The sequence below is a fragment of the Bombina bombina genome, chromosome 6, assembly GCF_027579735.1.
Source record: "Bombina bombina isolate aBomBom1 chromosome 6, aBomBom1.pri, whole genome shotgun sequence".
Lineage (NCBI taxonomy): Eukaryota > Metazoa > Chordata > Amphibia > Anura > Bombinatoridae > Bombina > Bombina bombina.
The window spans coordinates 1029851700-1029869914 of NC_069504.1; the positions used below are offsets into that span (position 1 = coordinate 1029851700).

Sequence of the window (18215 nt, forward strand, 5' to 3'; positions counted from 1 at the left end):
AGGAAGTACTAATTGCTTTAGAAATAGAGGATTCTAGTCCTCTTGATACTAATTCTATACGTTTGGATAAGGTTTTTAAAGCTCCTGCGGTTATTCCAGAAGTCTTTCCTGTTCCTAATGCTATTTCTGCAGTAATTGCTAAGGAATGGGATAAATTGGGTAATTCATTTACTCCTTCTAAACGTTTTAGGCAATTATATCCTGTTCCGCCTGACAGGTTAGAATTTTGGGACAAAATCCCTAAAGTTGATGGGGCTATTTCTACCCTTGCTAAACGTACTACCATTCCTACATCAGATGGTACCTCGTTTAAGGATCCTTTAGATAGAAAAATTGAATCTTTTCTAAGAAAAGCTTATCTATGTTCAGGTAATCTTCTTAGACCTGCTATATCATTGGCTGATGTTGCTGCAGCTTCAACTTTTTGGTTGGAAACTCTAGCGCAACAAGTAACAAATCGTGATTCTCATGATATTATTATTCTTCTCCAGCATGCTAATAATTTCATCTGTGATGCCATTTTTGATATTATTAGAGTTGATGTTAGATTTATGTCTCTGGCTATCTTAGCCAGAAGAGCTTTATGGCTTAAGACTTGGAATGCTGATATGGCTTCTAAATCAACTCTACTTTCCATTTCTTTCCAGGGAAACAAATTATTTGGTTCTCAGTTGGATTCTATTATTTCAACTGTTACTGGTGGGAAAGGAACTTTTTTACCACAGGATAAAAAGTCTAAAGGTAAAAACAGGGCTAACAATCGTTTTCGTTCCTTTCGTTTCAACAAAGAACAAAAGCCTGATCCTTCGTCCTCAGGAGCAGTTTCAGTTTGGAAACCATCTCCAGTCTGGAATAAATCCAAGCCTGCTAGAAAGGCAAAGCCTGCTTCTAAGTTCACATGAAGGTACGGCCCTCATTCCAGTTCAGCTGGTAGGGGGCAGGTTACGTTTTTTCAAAGAAATTTGGATCAATTCTGTTCACAATCTTTGGATTCAGAACATTGTTTCAGAAGGGTACAGAATTGGTTTCAAGATGAGACCTCCTGCAAAGAGATTTTTTCTTTCCCATGTCCCAGTAAATCCAGTGAAAGCTCAAGCATTTCTGAATTGTGTTTCAGATCTAGAGTTGGCTGGAGTAATTATGCCAGTTCCAGTTCCGGAACAGGGGATGGGGTTTTATTCAAATCTCTTCATTGTACCAAGGAAGGAGAATTCCTTCAGACCAGTTCTGGATCTAAAATTATTGAATCGTTATGTAAGGATACCAACGTTCAAGATGGTAACTGTAAGGACTATATTGCCTTTTGTTCAGCAAGGGAATTATATGTCCACAATAGATTTACAGGATGCATATCTGCATATTCCGATTCATCCAGATCATTTTCAGTTCCTGAGATTCTCTTTTCTAGACAAGCATTACCAATTTGTGGCTCTACCGTTTGGCCTTGCTACAGCTCCAAGAATTTTCACAAAGATTCTCGGTGCCCTTCTGTCTGTAATCAGAGAACAGGGTATTGTGGTATTTCCTTATTTGGACGATATCTTGGTACTTGCTCCGTCTTTACATTTAGCAGAGTCTCATACGAATCGACTTGTGTTGTTTCTTCAAGATCATGGTTGGAGGATCAATTTACCAAAAAGTTCTTTGATTCCTCAAACAAGGGTAACCTTTCTGGGTTTCCAGATAGATTCAGTGTCCATGACTTTGTCTTTAACAGACAAGAGACGTCTAAAATTGATTACAGCCTGTCGAAACCTTCAGTCTCAATCATTCCCTTCGGTAGCCTTATGCATGGAAATTCTAGGTCTTATGACTGCTGCATCGGACGCGATCCCCTTTGCTCGTTTTCACATGCGACCTCTTCAGCTCTGTATGCTGAACCAATGGTGCAGGGATTACACGAAGATATATCAATTAATATCTTTAAAACCGATTGTTCGGCACTCTCTAACGTGGTGGACAGATCACCAGCGTTTAATTCAGGGGGCTTCTTTTGTTCTTCCGACCTGGACTGTAATTTCAACAGATGCAAGTCTCACAGGTTGGGGAGCTGTGTGGGGATCTCTGACGGCACAAGGAGTTTGGGAATCTCAGGAGGTGAGATTACCGATCAATATCTTGGAACTCCGTGCAGTTTTCAGAGCTCTTCAGTTTTGGCCTCTTCTGAAGAGAGAATCGTTCATTTGTTTTCAGACAGACAATGTCACAACTGTGGCATACATCAATCATCAAGGAGGGACTCACAGTCCTCTGGCTATGAAAGAAGTATCTCGAATTTTGGTTTGGGCGGAATCCAGCTCCTGTCTAATCTCTGCGGTTCATATCCCAGGTGTAGACAATTGGGAAGCGGATTATCTCAGTCGCCAAACGTTGCATCCGGGCGAATGGTCTCTTCACCCAGAGGTATTTCTTCAGATTGTTCAAATGTGGGGGCTCCCAGAGATAGATCTGATGGCCTCTCATCTAAACAAGAAACTTCCCAGGTATCTGTCCAGATCCCGGGATCCTCAGGCGGAGGCAGTGGATGCATTATCACTTCCTTGGAAGTATCATCCTGCCTATACCTTTCCGCCTCTAGTTCTTCTTCCAAGAGTAATCTCCAAGATTCTGAGGGAATGCTCGTTTGTTCTGCTAATAGCTCCGGCATGGCCTCACAGGTTTTGGTATGCGGATCTTGTCCGGATGGCATCTTGCCAACCATGGACTCTTCCGTTAAGACCAGACCTTCTGTCACAAGGTCCTTTTTTCCATCCGGATCTGAAATCCTTAAATTTAAAGGTATGGAGATTGAACGCTTGATTCTTGGTCATAGAGGTTTCTCTGACTCCGTGATTAATACTATGTTACAGGCTCGTAAATCTGTATCTCGAGAGATATATTATAGAGTCTGGAAGACTTATATTTCTTGGTGTCTTTCTCATCATTTTTCTTGGCATTCTTTTAGAATACCGAGAATTTTACAGTTTCTTCAGGATGGTTTAGATAAGGGTTTGTCCGCGAGTTCTTTGAAAGGACAAATCTCCGCTCTTTCTGTTCTTTTTCACAGAAAGATTGCTATTCTTCCTGATATTCATTGTTTTGTACAAGCTTTGGTTCGTATAAAACCTGTCATTAAGTCAATTTCTCCTCCATGGAGTTTGAATTTGGTTCTGGGAGCTCTTCAAGCTCCTCCGTTTGAACCTATGCATTCATTGGACATTAAATTACTTTCTTGGAAAGTTTTGTTCCTTTTGGCCATCTCTTCTGCTAGAAGAGTTTCTGAATTATCTGCTCTTTCGTGTGAGTCTCCTTTTCTGATTTTTCATCAGGATAAGGCGGTGTTGCGAACTTCTTTTGAATTTTTACCTAAAGTTGTGAATTCCAACAACATTAGTAGAGAAATTGTGGTTCCTTCATTATGTCCTAATCCTAAGAATTCTAAGGAGAAATCATTGCATTCTTTGGATGTTGTTAGAGCTTTGAAATATTATGTTGAAGCTACGAAATCTTTCCGTAAGACTTCTAGTCTATTTGTTATCTTTTCCGGTTCTAGGAAAGGCCAGAAAGCTTCTGCCATTTCTTTGGCATCTTGGTTGAAATCTTTAATTCATCTTGCCTATGTTGAGTCGGGTAAAATTCCGCCTCAAAGAATTACAGCTCATTCTACTAGGTCAGTTTCTACTTCCTGGGCGTTTAGGAATGAAGCTTCGGTTGACCAGATCTGCAAAGCAGCAACTTGGTCCTCTTTGCATACTTTTACTAAATTCTACCATTTTGATGTATTTTCTTCTTCTGAAGCAGTTTTTGGTAGAAAAGTTCTTCAGGCAGCGGTTTCAGTTTGAATCTTCTGCTTATGTTTTTTGTTAGACTTTATTTTGGGTGTGGATTATTTTCAGCAGGAATTGGCTGTCTTTATTTTATCCCTCCCTCTCTAGTGACTCTTGTGTGGAAAGATCCACATCTTGGGTAGTCATTATCCCATACGTCACTAGCTCATGGACTCTTGTTAATTACATGAAAGAAAACATAATTTATGTAAGAACTTACCTGATAAATTCATTTCTTTCATATTAACAAGAGTCCATGAGGCCCACCCTTTTTTGTGGTGGTTATGATTTTTTTGTATAAAGCACAATTATTCCAATTCCTTATTTTATATGCTTCGCACTTTTTTTCTTATCACCCCACTTCTTGGCTATTCGTTAAACTGATTTGTGGGTGTGGTGAGGGGTGTATTTATAGGCATTTTAAGGTTTGGGAAACTTTGCCCCTCCTGGTAGGAATGTATATCCCATACGTCACTAGCTCATGGACTCTTGTTAATATGAAAGAAATGAATTTATCAGGTAAGTTCTTACATAAATTATGTTTTTTTGGGGAAAACTGGGTACTGGCAGCTGTCGGCCAGTACCCAGTTTTCCCCAAAAAATAAAGTTGTTTTTTTTTTTATTAGTTTTTTCTGTAGTGTAGCTGCCCCCCCCTAACCCTACCAGATCCTATTATTTAAAAAAAAAAGATGGTGGCAAATAGGTAGGTGGGGGGGATCAGGGAGGTTGGGGGCTAAGGCAGGGGTCCATCACAGCTGAATAATTTAAAAAATAAATAAAAAAAAACTCCTTTTATTTTAGTACTGGCAGACTTTCTGCCAGTACTTAAGATGGCGGGGACAATTGTGGGGTGGGCGAGGGAAGAGAGCTGTTTGGGAGGGATCAGGGGGTGGGATGTGTCAGGTGGGAGGCTAATCTCTACACTAAAGTTGAAATTAACCCTGCAAGCTCTCTACAAGCTACCTAATTAACCCCTTCACTGCTGGGCATAATACAAGTGTGGTGCGCAGCAGCATTTAGCGGCCTCCTAATTGCCAAAAAGCAACGCCAAAGCCATATATGTCTGCTATTTCTGAACAAAGGAGATCCCAGAGAAGCATTTACAACCATTTGTGCCATAATTGCACAAGCTGTTTGTAAATAATTTCAGTGAGAAACCTAAAATTGTGAAAAATGTAACTTTTTCTTTCTTTTTTTTTTTTTTTTTTTTTTGCTCGCATTTGGCGGTGAAATGGTGGCATGAAATATACCAAAATGGGCCTAGATCAATACTTTGGGTTGTCTACTACACTAAAGCTAAAATGAACCCTTAAAGGTCCCTAAAGCTCTCTAATTAACCCCTTCACTGCTGGACATAATACATGTGTGGTGCACAGCGGCATTTAGTGGCCTTCTAATTACCAAAAAGCAATGCCAAAGCCATATATGTCTATTTCTGAACAAAGGAGATCCCAGAGAAGCATTTACAACCATTTGTGCCATAATTGCACAAACTGTTTGTAAATAATTTCAGTGAGAAACCTAAAGTTTGTGAAAAAGTGAATGATTTTTTTTATTTGCTCGCATTTGGCAGTGAAATGGTGGCATGAAATATACCAAAATGGGCATAAATCAATACTTTGGGTTGTCTTCTAAAAAAAAAATCTATACATGTCAAGGGATATTCAGAGATTCCGGACAGATATCAGGGTTCCAATGTAACTAGCGCTAATTTTGGAAAAAAAGTGGTTTGTAAATAGCAAAGTGCTACTTGTATTTATTGCACTATAACTTGCAAAGAACATGTAAACATTGGGTATTTCTAAACTCAGGACAAAATTTAGAAACTATTTAGAATGGGTGTTTTTTGGTGGTTGTAGATGTGTAACAGATTTTGGAGGTCAAAGTTAGAAAAAGTGTGGTTTTTTTTTTTCCATTTTTTCCTCATATTTTATAATTTTTATAGTAAATTATAAGATATGATGAAAATAATGGTATCTTTAGAAAGTCCATTTAATGGCGAGAAAAATGGTATATAATATGTGTGGGTACAGTAAATGAGTAAGAGGAAAATTACAGCTAAACACTAACACTGCAGAAATGTAAAAATAGCCCTTGTCCTTAAGGGTAAGAAAATTGAAAAATGGTCCGGTCATTAAGGGGTTAAATTACATTTTAATAACATTTATGAATCTCTGCACTTGCTTGGTTTTACTAAATTGATTCAATTAGTTGCAAATTGATAAATTACTTATGACTTAAGCCCCTTGAATATATATATATTTTTTTTTATGTGCTTGATAGTCTAGTTCAGTGTTTTTCAACCAGTGTGCCGTGAGAGATCCTCAGGTGTGACAACAGTGTGACATATTTTTTAAACTTTGCTTGTTTTTTACTCCCAGTGCAGGGGTAGTTTGTAGGAGGCATGGCATAACAGCACAATACATAATATATATATATATATATATATATATATATATATATATATATATATATATATATATATATATATATATATATATATATATATATATATATATATATATATATATATATATATATATATATATATATATATATATATATATATATATATATATATATATATATCTATATCACTCAGGAGGCTGCAAAACTAACCCACAGAATGTGTAGTGGTTCATTTGGGGTGGAGTGAATATATAACCTGAAATTGAATTTTGAATTCAAGTTCTTTGATTTTGATCAGGAATGTATAAAGAGCGGCCGGATACCACGTTGTAAAATATGCTCCGGATTTGTCAAACCTGATATTGTGTTTTTTGGAGAAGATCTTCCACAAAGTTATAATAAAGTGTCAATAGACTTTCCAAAAGCTGATCTCCTCATTGTAATGGGAACCTCACTGGCGGTAAATGTCAAATGTATTATTATTCTTATATATATTTTTTTTCTAAACCAATTATAATAAATGTTTGACTTTATTGTTTAACATGGCATAGCTAGCAATAATGAACTAGTAATTTTTTCACTAAAATTAAATCGGTAAAATAGTATTTAATAGCATCCTTTTTTTATTTTTTATCTTTGGATATATCATTAAAGGGACATTATACACTATATATACATTTTATAAACATAATATTCAGATTATTCCCTGGCTCCCTTTAGTCATGGTGAAATCTAGCTTTCACTGTATTAACTTTTTTTTTTTTTTTTTTGCGGTTCAGTTTTAAAGGGACACTGAACCCAATTTTTTTCTTTCGTCATTCAGATAGAGCATGAAATTTTAAGCAATTTTCTAATTTACGCCTATTATAGAATTTTCTTAATTCTCTTGGTATCTTTATTTGAAATGCAAGAATGTAAGTTTAGATGCTGGACCATTTTTTTGGTGAACAACATGGGTTGTTCTTGCTGATTGGTGGATAAATTCATCCACCAATAAAAAGTGCTGTCCAGAGTACTGAACCAAAAAAAAGCTTAGATGCCTTCTTTTTCAAATAAAAATAGCAAGTAAACGAAGAAAAATTGATAATAGGAGTAAATTAGAAAGTTGCTTAAAATTGCATGCTCTATCTGAATCGCGAAAGAAAAAAATTGGGTTCAGTGTCCCTTTAACATCTAAAAGCTAATTCCTTGTGAGCTGTATAAATACAATCTATAAATGCATACATTTTATTATAGGTCTATTTATTTTATTTACAGATTGAACCTTTTGCCAGTCTTGTAAATTCTGTGTGCTCCAAAGTCCCACGTTTGCTTCTCAACCGGGAATCGGTTGGTCCATTTAAAAGAAACCCATTAAAAAGAACAGATGTTGCTCTATTGGGAGACCTAAGTGATATCACCAGAAAATTTGCACACTCTCTGAATTGGCTCACTGAAATAGAGGAAATAATGTCTCATAGGTAAGCATGCACTTTTATGTATTACAGGAATAACTTTACTATAATATTCAACCCTAGATAATGCCACTGTCTCACTCTAGTACCTGCTACCAAGTGACTGCGAAGAGCAATGCACAGACACATTTACAGCTAGTCCTTAAAGGGACAGTATACACTCATTTTCATATAACTGCATGTAATAGACACTACTATAAAGAATAATATGCACAGATACTGATATAAAAATCCAGTATAAAACTGTTTAAAAACTTACTTAGAAGCTGTCAGTTTGGCTCTGTTGAAAAGGTAGCTGGAAAGCCCACTGCAAGTGGCAAATAAGACACTCCCCCCTCCCCCTTCTTTTGCATATGAAAAGACCCTTTACACAAACAGGAGCAAGCTGGAGTAGGTAGTCGAGCGTATTCACATAAAACTTTGGGGCTTGGTTAGGAGTCTGAAAATCAGAGCAATGTTATTTAAAAATAAGCAAAACTATACATTAATTTAAAAAAAAAAATGTATGGGCTATATAAATAGATTATCTACAAAACATTTATGCAAAGAAAAAATGAGTGTATAATGTCCCTTTAATTGGAGACCATTGGAGATGAGATAAACAAGGTCATTAGTGGTTTATCAAATTTTTTTTTTTATTTTTTAAAAGACCACTCAATGCATTAGAATTGCATAATTAACAAGTGCATGATAAAAAAGATTTTATACCTACTCTGAATTTCAAATAAGCAGTAGATTTTTTTTTTCTCTCTCCAATTTTACCGCCCCCTGTATCCTGTTACAGACATCAGCCAATCACAGAATAGTATACGTATGCCCTTTGAGCTTTTGCACATGCCCAGTAGGATCTGTTCCACTGAAAGTGTGAATATAAAAAGACTGTGCAAAATTTGATAATTAAAGTAAATTGGAAAGTGTCTTAAAACTGCAAGTTCATTCTGAATCATAAAAGTTTGTTTTGACTTGAGTGTCCCTTTAAGCTTTTATTAAAACACTCATTCTTCTGTTCCTTTTTAGTGTTAAACTGTATTATCTTGTATTTACATTCTGCAGAAGTTGTGACGGTGTTTTTCAGTATGGTAACTATTGTCTTTTGTCTTTGTAGAAACTGATTTGCTGTTTTGAAGAAAACACTGGTTGCTCAATCCAAATCTCTTGACTGGACAAGAATGAAGCAGTGATTCTGCAAACCTCATTTAAGATTTCGCTCTTATGAGCTTCCATGTTTGGTTTTAATGGAATCCCATTGATTGCAGTTTATACCATAAAAAACCTTTAGTGAACTGGGAGAATCCTACTGATTTATTTTAATTCAAATTGGAAATGCTACAATAATGTTGAGAAAACCAGTGTTTTACATGCAACTTTTCTAAATGTTCATATTTCTTTAAAGTTATGTACATTTTGTATTTACTATTTAAATTTTATTATTTTAACCATATTTTATTGTATTTTTATTAGTGTGTGTGTAAAGATGAATAAACTAATTTCTAAGTTATAAGCATTGTGTTGTATTTCGTAATATCACATTTTTGTCTAAACTCCAAAATTGTATTTAATGGTACTGTTGCTAAACAAAGTTTTAATTAAAGCGGATAGTTCATTACACCTTGACACCTTGTAGTTGCAAAAAAACTATATGGATAAAAAGTATGTGGACACCCCTACTAATTGAGTTCAGGTGTTTTGGCGACACCCATTGCTAACAGGTGCATAAAATCCACAATGTAGCTATGAAATGTCTGTAGGCCAACACTGCCAGTACAATGGGTCATACCGAAGAGCTCAGTGACTTTAAACATGGTATTACTATACAATTCCACATTTGCCACAAGTTAGTGAAGTTTATGCCCTGGTCAACTGTAAGTGCTATTATTTTATGAAGTGTATATGTCTTGGAGCAACAACGGTCCAGCCACAAAGTTGTAGACCATGCAAACTCAGAGTGGGGCTGCCGGGTGTATTGGGTAAATATTGCCTATCATCTGGTGCATCTCTCACTACAGGGTTCAAAACTGCCTCTGGAAGAAACACTGGCACAAGAACAGTGTGTCAGGAACTTCATTAAATGGGTCTCTGTGGCTGAGCAGCTGTACACAAGCCTTGCGGTGGTGTAAAGCCACCTCCACTGGGCTCTGGAGCAGTGGAAACGTTCTCTGGAGTCCTGAATCGTGTTTCACTATATAGCAGTCTGATGTAGGGATCTGTGCAGCAGATGTCAGGAGAATGCTACTGGAATTCATAGTGCATACTGTAGTTTAATTTTGACTTGAGTGTCCATTTTTAATATACTTTTTACCTCTGATTACCTTGTATCTAAGCCTCTGCAGACTGCCCCCTTATTTAAGTTCTTTTGAAAGAATTGCATTTTAGCCAATCAGTGCCCTCTCATAAGTAACTCAACAGGTGTATATGGCCACATGAATTAACGCCCTCTAGCTGTGAAAACTGTCAAATGCATTCAGATAAGAGGTGGCCTTCAAAGGCTTAGAAATTAGCATGTGAGCCTACCTAGGTTTAGCTTTCAACTAAGAATAGCATGATAACAATGCAAATTTGATGATAAAAGTAAATTGGAAAGTTGTTTAAAATTACATACCCTATCTGAATCATGAAAATTAATTTTGACTAGACTCTAAACATATGACATGCAATTAAGATTATCCTATTTTTTTTCTTTCAATGTATTATCCTTATTTCTAAATGTAGAAGTAGAAATGTTGCATTCAGATTCTGACTAATATAAAAAAAGCATTAATTTTCCTGTATGCAATTTAATAATGTTTTTTAGGGGGGTTGGCTAGAATGTTTAATTGCAGACATTCTGTACATTTTAAACTGATTTGCATATCATGTACATTTCTAGAAATCGCAGGTTTTAAAAAAACAAAAAACGTATTTGAAAAAAAAATGTAAGACCAGTATAAATCTCACTATCTCATTTCAATACCACTGCACATAAACAGAAATAAATAAATATTACAACACATAATTATCACCTTTTGCTGCAGCCTGAAGCTGTATGCTCATAAGTGCGGGGAGTCAGGGACGCTGGGTAAACCTGTTTGCAAGTGCGGTCATGTTTTAAAAGTAGCCAAAACAGGTTACAACCGTCACGCGGCAATTGCCCGCATTCTGATCCTCTACTGTAAACAGCCTTCTAGACTATAAGCGGTGCCATATGAGTGGGCAGCAGGGCCACCCTTAGCATTTGCGGGGCCCTGGGCAAAACAAATTTGTGGGGCCCTGCATTAACCCAGCTTCAATATTTGGGCTAAAGGGCCAAACTGGGACCAAAAATAGGCCCGGGAATTTTAATGGAGAGCAGTCCCTAACCCCCCAATTGTTTTGCAACTATACACCAAATATGACAAGTATAATGCACAAATCTATTTATTTGGTTATATCTGGAGCATGCTCAATAGACGTAAAATAGATACTATTAACTTGCCATAAGAGGTTTATGTGAGCTGCAATCCCAGATATTATTCTGTATTTTGCTGTAGCACTTTAGGCACACACAAACATTTTTTACAGTAAAAAAAATACACCTAGATTTAGAGTTTGGCGTTAGCTGTTAAAAGCAGCGTTAAGGGGTCCTAACGCTGCTTTTTACCGCCCGCTGGTATTTAGAGTTAGGCAGGAAAGGGTCTAACGCTCACTGCCTCACCGCGACTCCAGGCTACCGCAGATACCCTTACGCCAATTGCGTATCCTATCTTTTCTATGGGATCTGCCTAATGCCGGTATTTGGAGTCTTGGAAGAAGTGAGCGGTAGACCCTCTACCGACAAGACTCCTACCGACAAAAAAAGTCAGTAGTTAAGAGCTTTCTGGGCTAACGCGTGAATATAAAGCTCTTAACTACTGTGCTATAAAGTACACTAACACCCATAAACTACCTATGTACCCCTAAACCGAGGCCCCCCAACATCGCGCACACTATAATAAATTTTTTTAACCCCTAATCTGCCGACCGGACATTGCCGCCATCTACATTATACCTATGAACCCCTAATCTGCTGCCCCTAACATCGCCAACCCCTATATTATATTTATTAACCCCTAATCTGCCCCCCCAATGTCGCCGCCACCTAACTACACTTATTAACCCCTAATCTGCCGACCCGGACCTCGCCGCCACTATAATAAATGTATTAACCCCTAAACTGCCGCACTCCCACCTCGCAAACACTAGAATAAATAGTATTAACCCCTAATCTGCCCTCCCTAACATCGCCGCCACCTACCTACAATTATTAACCCCAATCTCCTGCCCGCACCGTCGCCGCTACTATAATAAAATTATTAACCCCTAACCCCCCCCAAGTTAAATATAATTTAAATTAAACTAAATAATATTCCTAAAATTAAATAAATTAATCCTATTTAAAACTAAATACTTACCTATAAAATAAAACCTAATATAGCTACAATATAACTAATAGTTACATTGTAGCTATTTTAGGATTTATATTTATTTTACAGGCAACTTTGTATTTATTTTAACTAGGTACAATAGCTATTAAATAGTTATTAACTATTTAATAGCTACCTAGTTAAAATAAGTACAAAATTACATGTAAAATAAATCCTAACCTAAGTTACAATTAAACCTAACACTACACTATCATTAAATTAATTAAATAAATTACCTACAATTAGCTAAACTAAAATACAATAAAATAAACTATTCTATAATACAAAAACAAACACTAAATTACAAAAAATAAAAAAAATTACAAGAAGTTTAAACTAATTACACCTAATCTAAGCCCCCTAATAAAATAAAAAATCCCCCCAAAATAAAAAAAATGCCCTACCCTATTCTAAACTACCAAAGTAATCAGCTCTTTTACCATCCCTTAAAAGGGCTTTTTGCGGGGCATTGCCCCAAAGTAATCAGCTCTTTTACCTGAAAATAAAAATACAATACCCCCCCCCAACATTACAACCCACCACCCACATACCCCTACTCTAATCCACCTAAACCCCCCTTAAAAAAAAACAACCTCTTCTTGCCCCGCTTGGATGAAGACTTCTACCGGATGAAGGACCTCCTCTGCGCACCTTGGATGAAGAATTCAGCTCGGCTGGGTGAAGACGACTCAAGGTAGGATGATCTTCAGGGGGTTAGCGATTTTAAGGGGGGTTTGGGTGGGTTAGACTGAGTAGGGGTATGTGGGTGGTGGGTTGTAATGTTGGGGGGGTATTGTATTTTTATTTTCAGGTAAAAGAGCCGATTACTTTGGGGCAATGCCCCGCAAAAAGCCCTTTTAAGGCGCTGGTTAAAGAGCTGATTACTTTGGTAGTTTAGAATAGGGTAGGGCATTTTTTATTTTGGGGGGATTTTTTATTCTATTAGGGGGCTTAGCTTAGGTGTAATTAGTTTAATTTAGCTAATTGTAGGCAATTCATTTAATTAATTTAATGATAGTGTAGTGTTAGGTGTATTTGTAACTTAGGTTAGGATTTATTTTACAGGTAATTTTAACTAACTATTTTAACTAGGTAGCTATTAAATAGTTATTAACTATTTAATAGCTATTGCACCTAGTTAAAATAAATACAAAGTTGCCTGTAAAATAAATATAAATCCTAAAATAGCTACAATGTAATTATTAATTATATTGTAGCTATATTAGGGTTTATTTTATAGGTAAGTATTTAGTTTTAAATAGGATTAATTTATTTAATTTTAGGAATATTATTTTGTTTAATTTAAATTATATGTATGTTAGGGGGGTGTTAGAGTTAGGTTTAGGGGTTAATAACTTTATTATAGTAGTGGCGACATTGCGGGCGGGAGATTAGGGGTTAATAATTGTAGGTAGGTGGCGGCGATGTTAGGGAGGGCAGATTAGGGGTTAATGAAATGTATTATAGTGTTTGCGAGGCGGGAGTGCGGCGGTTTAGGGGTTAATACATTTATTATAGTGGCGGCGAGGTCCGGTCGGCAGATTAGGGGTTAATAAGTGTTTAAGGTAGCGGCGACGTTGGAGGGGGCAGATTAGGGGTTAACAAATATAATATAGGGGTCGGCGATGTTAGGGGCAGCAGATTAGTGGTACATAGGGATAATGTAGGTTGCGGCGGTGTCCGGATCAGCAGATTAGGGGGTTATAGTATAATGCAGGTGTCAGCGATAGCGAGGGCGGCAGATTAGGGGTTAATAAGTGTAAGGTTAGGGGTGTTTAGACTCAGGGTTCATGTTAGGGTGTTAGGTGCAGACTTAGAGAGTGTTTCCCCATAGGAAACAATGGGGCTGCGTTAGGAGCTGAACGCTGCTTTTTTGCAGGTGTTAGTTTTTTTTTTTTAGCCCAAACTGCCCCATTGTTTTCCTATGGGGATATTGTGCACGAGCACGTTTTTCCAGCTTACCGCTACCATAAGCAACGCTGGTATTGAGGGTTGAAGTGGAGCTAAATTAAGCTCAACGCACCCTTTTCTGAGCCTAACGCAGCCCCTCAGACAACTCTAAATACCAGCGTTGTCTTAAGGGTGGGCTGGGAAAAAAAGCAGCGTTAGCTACGCGGGTCTTTACCGACAAAACTCAAAATATATGCGATAGAAAATTAAATGGCACAAAATTACATAAATATCTAAGTTTAAAGGTATACTAAATAAGACAGATACGGATAGGGTATAGCGCTAGACCAAAAACCTACTTAGCCTCACTAAAGGTTATTGTCTCCTCCCTAGACAATAGAGAATTAAGAATGTAAAATTAGTGGATATAGGAGGCGCTATAGAGCCATAGGATATATAGATATAAATAAATGTAAAATTCACTGTATCGTGACCAGTTAAAACATTCAAAAAATTAAAAATCCAAAATTCCAATGACCCTTAAGGGATACGTTAAAATACTATTTATGTGCAAAATCTGTGATAAAAAATCGGTGATAATTAAAAATAAAGGAAAATATCTACGTATATATATATATATATATATATATATATATATATATATATATATAAAAACAATTTATCCAAGTGAAAAATCAAAGTGAAATAAATGCAGTATCAAAGTGCAATCAATGATCAAGTGACAATAATTAGTAAAACACAGATGTGATATTTAATAAGTCAATGCATAAAAGGTTGACACAAACAATCCATATAACAATCAATCATACATAAAATAAAGTAAAACCGGTTAAACATACACACTATACATAACCCCTCAGATTCCCCAAATCAAATGGGGCTGGCAGAGAACACCTATAATGACTGTGTTCTAATCTTGGTGTTAGTAGTTCAAGGGGATCCCCCAAAGAAGATGGTCCGGAATGACAATGTGGGTTTAATTATTGTAAATCCAAAGATATAAATGTTAATGTTTCTGAATGGTGCCGTTATATCCCCAGTCTTATTTGGTCACAAATAAAAGCCCACAATGGTATAGAGCTCCTTCCTTAATGTTCTCTTAGTTAAAGGCAATCAAGTATTTATAACTTAGCCGGGAGGCTCTCCTACCTTCTTACAAGTGTCTGCCAGCGATCTCCTTACCTGGCCCGACACTCCGGCTGCTCCTTTAGATGTCTGCTCAGCGAAAATCCCGTGAGTGACGTCACCCGGTTCCGGATCCTAGGTGACCACTTGCGCAAGTGTTTGTTTCCACAGGATGTCCTCTGTACGCCAGGGTACAGAGAGTTCACTTCAGCTAAGGTCCTCCAAATAATCGCAAACAGTAGCAGGTAAGTCCTCTACGCGTTTCAACCCCTTCTGGGTCTTTTTCAAGTTGCTACTTCCTGCAACCTTTGCCCTTAAATCCACTCTCTGCACAGGTGATTCGCTATTGCTATAACACCTTTCCGCAGGTAACTGTTTCCTGGGGGGGAATCAAAACACCTCACATGTCATTCTTTGTTCGTAAATTTTCACACCAAATCCCAAGCCAGATCTCTAGCGTTTAAAAACTCGTTTCCATATAATCAAATAACGTTAAAAACAATACAATTGTGATAATACATAAAACTACAATTTATAAAACAATATAAGGAGAAAATACATAACAAACAGGGAAAATAGAAAAATTCAGATGAAATATTGATGAAATATTGCGTGGTCAGCCTAAGGCCAAGATTTATCCCACTTTAGATGACATCCAAAACAACTAATGCATATAAAATGTAAAATTTAAAACATGAAAATCACATAGAATATAAATGGAACCTAGCTCAAACAAACCTAGCCCTACATTCCTATCTAAATGATTCCCTGCTCCACATCTTAATACTAGTTATTACTCTCTAAAATGTCAGGTTAAAGATCCTCAAGGAAGAACTCTAAACTAAAACGCTGAAAAAAGCCAAAAATGCCAAAATGTAGGGTACTAAAGATAATAAATCCCTAAGTTAAAAAGGGGGCTAATTCCAACTCTGAATTCAAACCCAACGGATGCAAAGTGTTAAACTCATAGATTAATTCTGCTTCCCTTTTGACTAATCTATTTTCAAAGTCCCCCCCCCTCCAGTTATTTCGCACTACACACAATCCCCAGTATTTAAGTTCTTTAATGTTGTTCATGTGGATTTCTCTAAAATGTGTGTATAGGTGGGTTTCCAATTTCCCCTTTTCTATGTTCCAGATATGCTCCCTAATCCGATCCCTTAGCATTCTGGTTGTCTCTCCAATGTAAAACAGATTGCATGAGCACTGTAACATATACACAACCCCTTTATTACTACATCTTATGGTGTCCTTTATAGTAAACTCTCTATTCGTGCCCAGAATTGGAACCTTTTTCTTTTTTGACCCACATCTACATGCTTTGCATGTTGCACAGGGAAAGAAACCCCTGACTTCTTCCCCCCTCAAATCCAAGTCCTTTTTATTTTTATTTTTTCCTTGCCTTCTAAACTCACTGGGTGCTAGCAGCGATTTCAAGTTCTTAGTTTTTTTGTAAACTATCCTAGGGTAAACTGGCAATTTGTCCCCAATAACTGGGTCATTTCTCAACAAGTGCCAGTGCTTTCTCAGAATCTTCTTCATTAATACATGATCCTCACTATATGTGTTCACAAATGGTATATCCAATGTATCCTTTCTTTGATCTTCCTTTCTTTTATATTCTAGCAGTGAGTCCCTGTTGGTGGTCCTTGCCCTTGTTACAGCATTCTTTATATTATTTTCTTTATAGCCCCTTTCCTTAAACCTTTCCTCCAATATTGTTACCTGTTCATTAAAATCCTCAATTCTTGTGCAATTCTTTCTAATTCTCAGGCATTGTCCTACCGGTATATTTTCCTTCCACTTAAAAAAGTAACAGCTGTTTGCGTGGATATAGTTATTGGAGTCCGTCGGTTTAAAGTGCGTTCTAGTTATTAATTCCTCCTCATTTACCACTATCTCTAAATCTAAAAAATTAATTGACTCCCTGCTAATTTCATAGGTGAACGTTAAGCCCCTATCATTGTTGTTCATAGTTTGGAACAATTCTTTAAGGGAATCTTCACTACCCCGCCAGATGATCAAAATGTCATCTATATATCTTTTGAAAAGCACGAGATTCGCACCGAGCTCCGCAAAACGGAGGAACTTATGCTCCCAATCCCCCATAAACAAATTTGCGTAACTCGGTGCGAATCTCGTGCCCATCGCTGTCCCCTCGATTTGTAGGAAATACTTTCCATCGAATGAAAAATAGTTATGTTCTAAAATAAAGCTTATAATTTCTAAAATAAAATTCCTCTGTTCTTCCACTATCGTGTTATCTTTAGTCAGATATCCCTCAACCGCCTCCAATCCTAAACTATGCTTGATATTGGTGTAAAGTGATGATACATCACAAATGGCCATCACGAAGTCTTTCTCCCACTTAATCCCTTCAAGTATTCTCAATACGCTGGTGGAATCCTTTAGATATGAGTCTAATTGTACCACATATTTCTTTCATGTAATTAGCAAGAGTCCATGAGCTAGTGACGTATGGGATATACATTCCTACCAGGAGGGGCAAAGTTTCCCAAACCTCAAAATGCCTACAAATACACCCCTCACCACACCCACAATTCAGTTTTTACAAACTTTGCCTCCAATGGAGGTGGTGAAGTAAGTTTGTGCTAGATTCTACGTTGATATGCGCTCCGCAGCAAGTTGGAGCCCGGTTTTCCTCTCAGCGTGCAGTGAATGTCAGAGGGATGTGAGGAGAGTATTGCCTATTTGAATGCAGTGATCTCCTTCTACGGGGTCTATTTCATAGGTTCTCTGTTATCGGTCGTAGAGATTCATCTCTTACCTCCCTTTTCAGATCGACGATATACTCTTATATATACCATTACCTCTGCTGATTCTCGTTTCAGTACTGGTTTGGCTTTCTACAAACATGTAGATGAGTGTCCTGGGGTAAGTAAATCTTATTTTCTGTGACACTCTAAGCTATGGTTGGGCACTTTGTTTATAAAGTTCTAAATATATGTATTCAAACATTTATTTGCCTTGACTCAGAATGTTCAACTTTCCTTATTTTTCAGACAGTCAGTTTCATATTTGGGATAATGCATTTGATTTAATCATTTTTTCTTACCTTAAAAAATTTGACT

The 18215-nt window shown here is 36.9% G+C and overlaps 1 protein-coding gene across 1 annotated transcript in view; it reads left to right on the forward strand.

Moving 5' to 3' along the window:
* Nucleotides 1-9170, forward strand: part of LOC128664085 (NAD-dependent protein deacetylase sirtuin-3) — a 77803-nt gene extending 68633 nt beyond the window's left edge. Inside the window, exons 7-9 of the mRNA XM_053718767.1 lie at nucleotides 6514-6675; nucleotides 7473-7675; nucleotides 8775-9170. Coding sequence (XP_053574742.1) covers nucleotides 6514-6675; nucleotides 7473-7675; nucleotides 8775-8781 — 372 coding nt within the window. The 3' untranslated portion in view covers nucleotides 8782-9170. The remainder of the gene's footprint in view (nucleotides 1-6513; nucleotides 6676-7472; nucleotides 7676-8774) is intronic.
* The last annotated feature ends 9045 nt before the right edge of the window (nucleotides 9171-18215 follow it).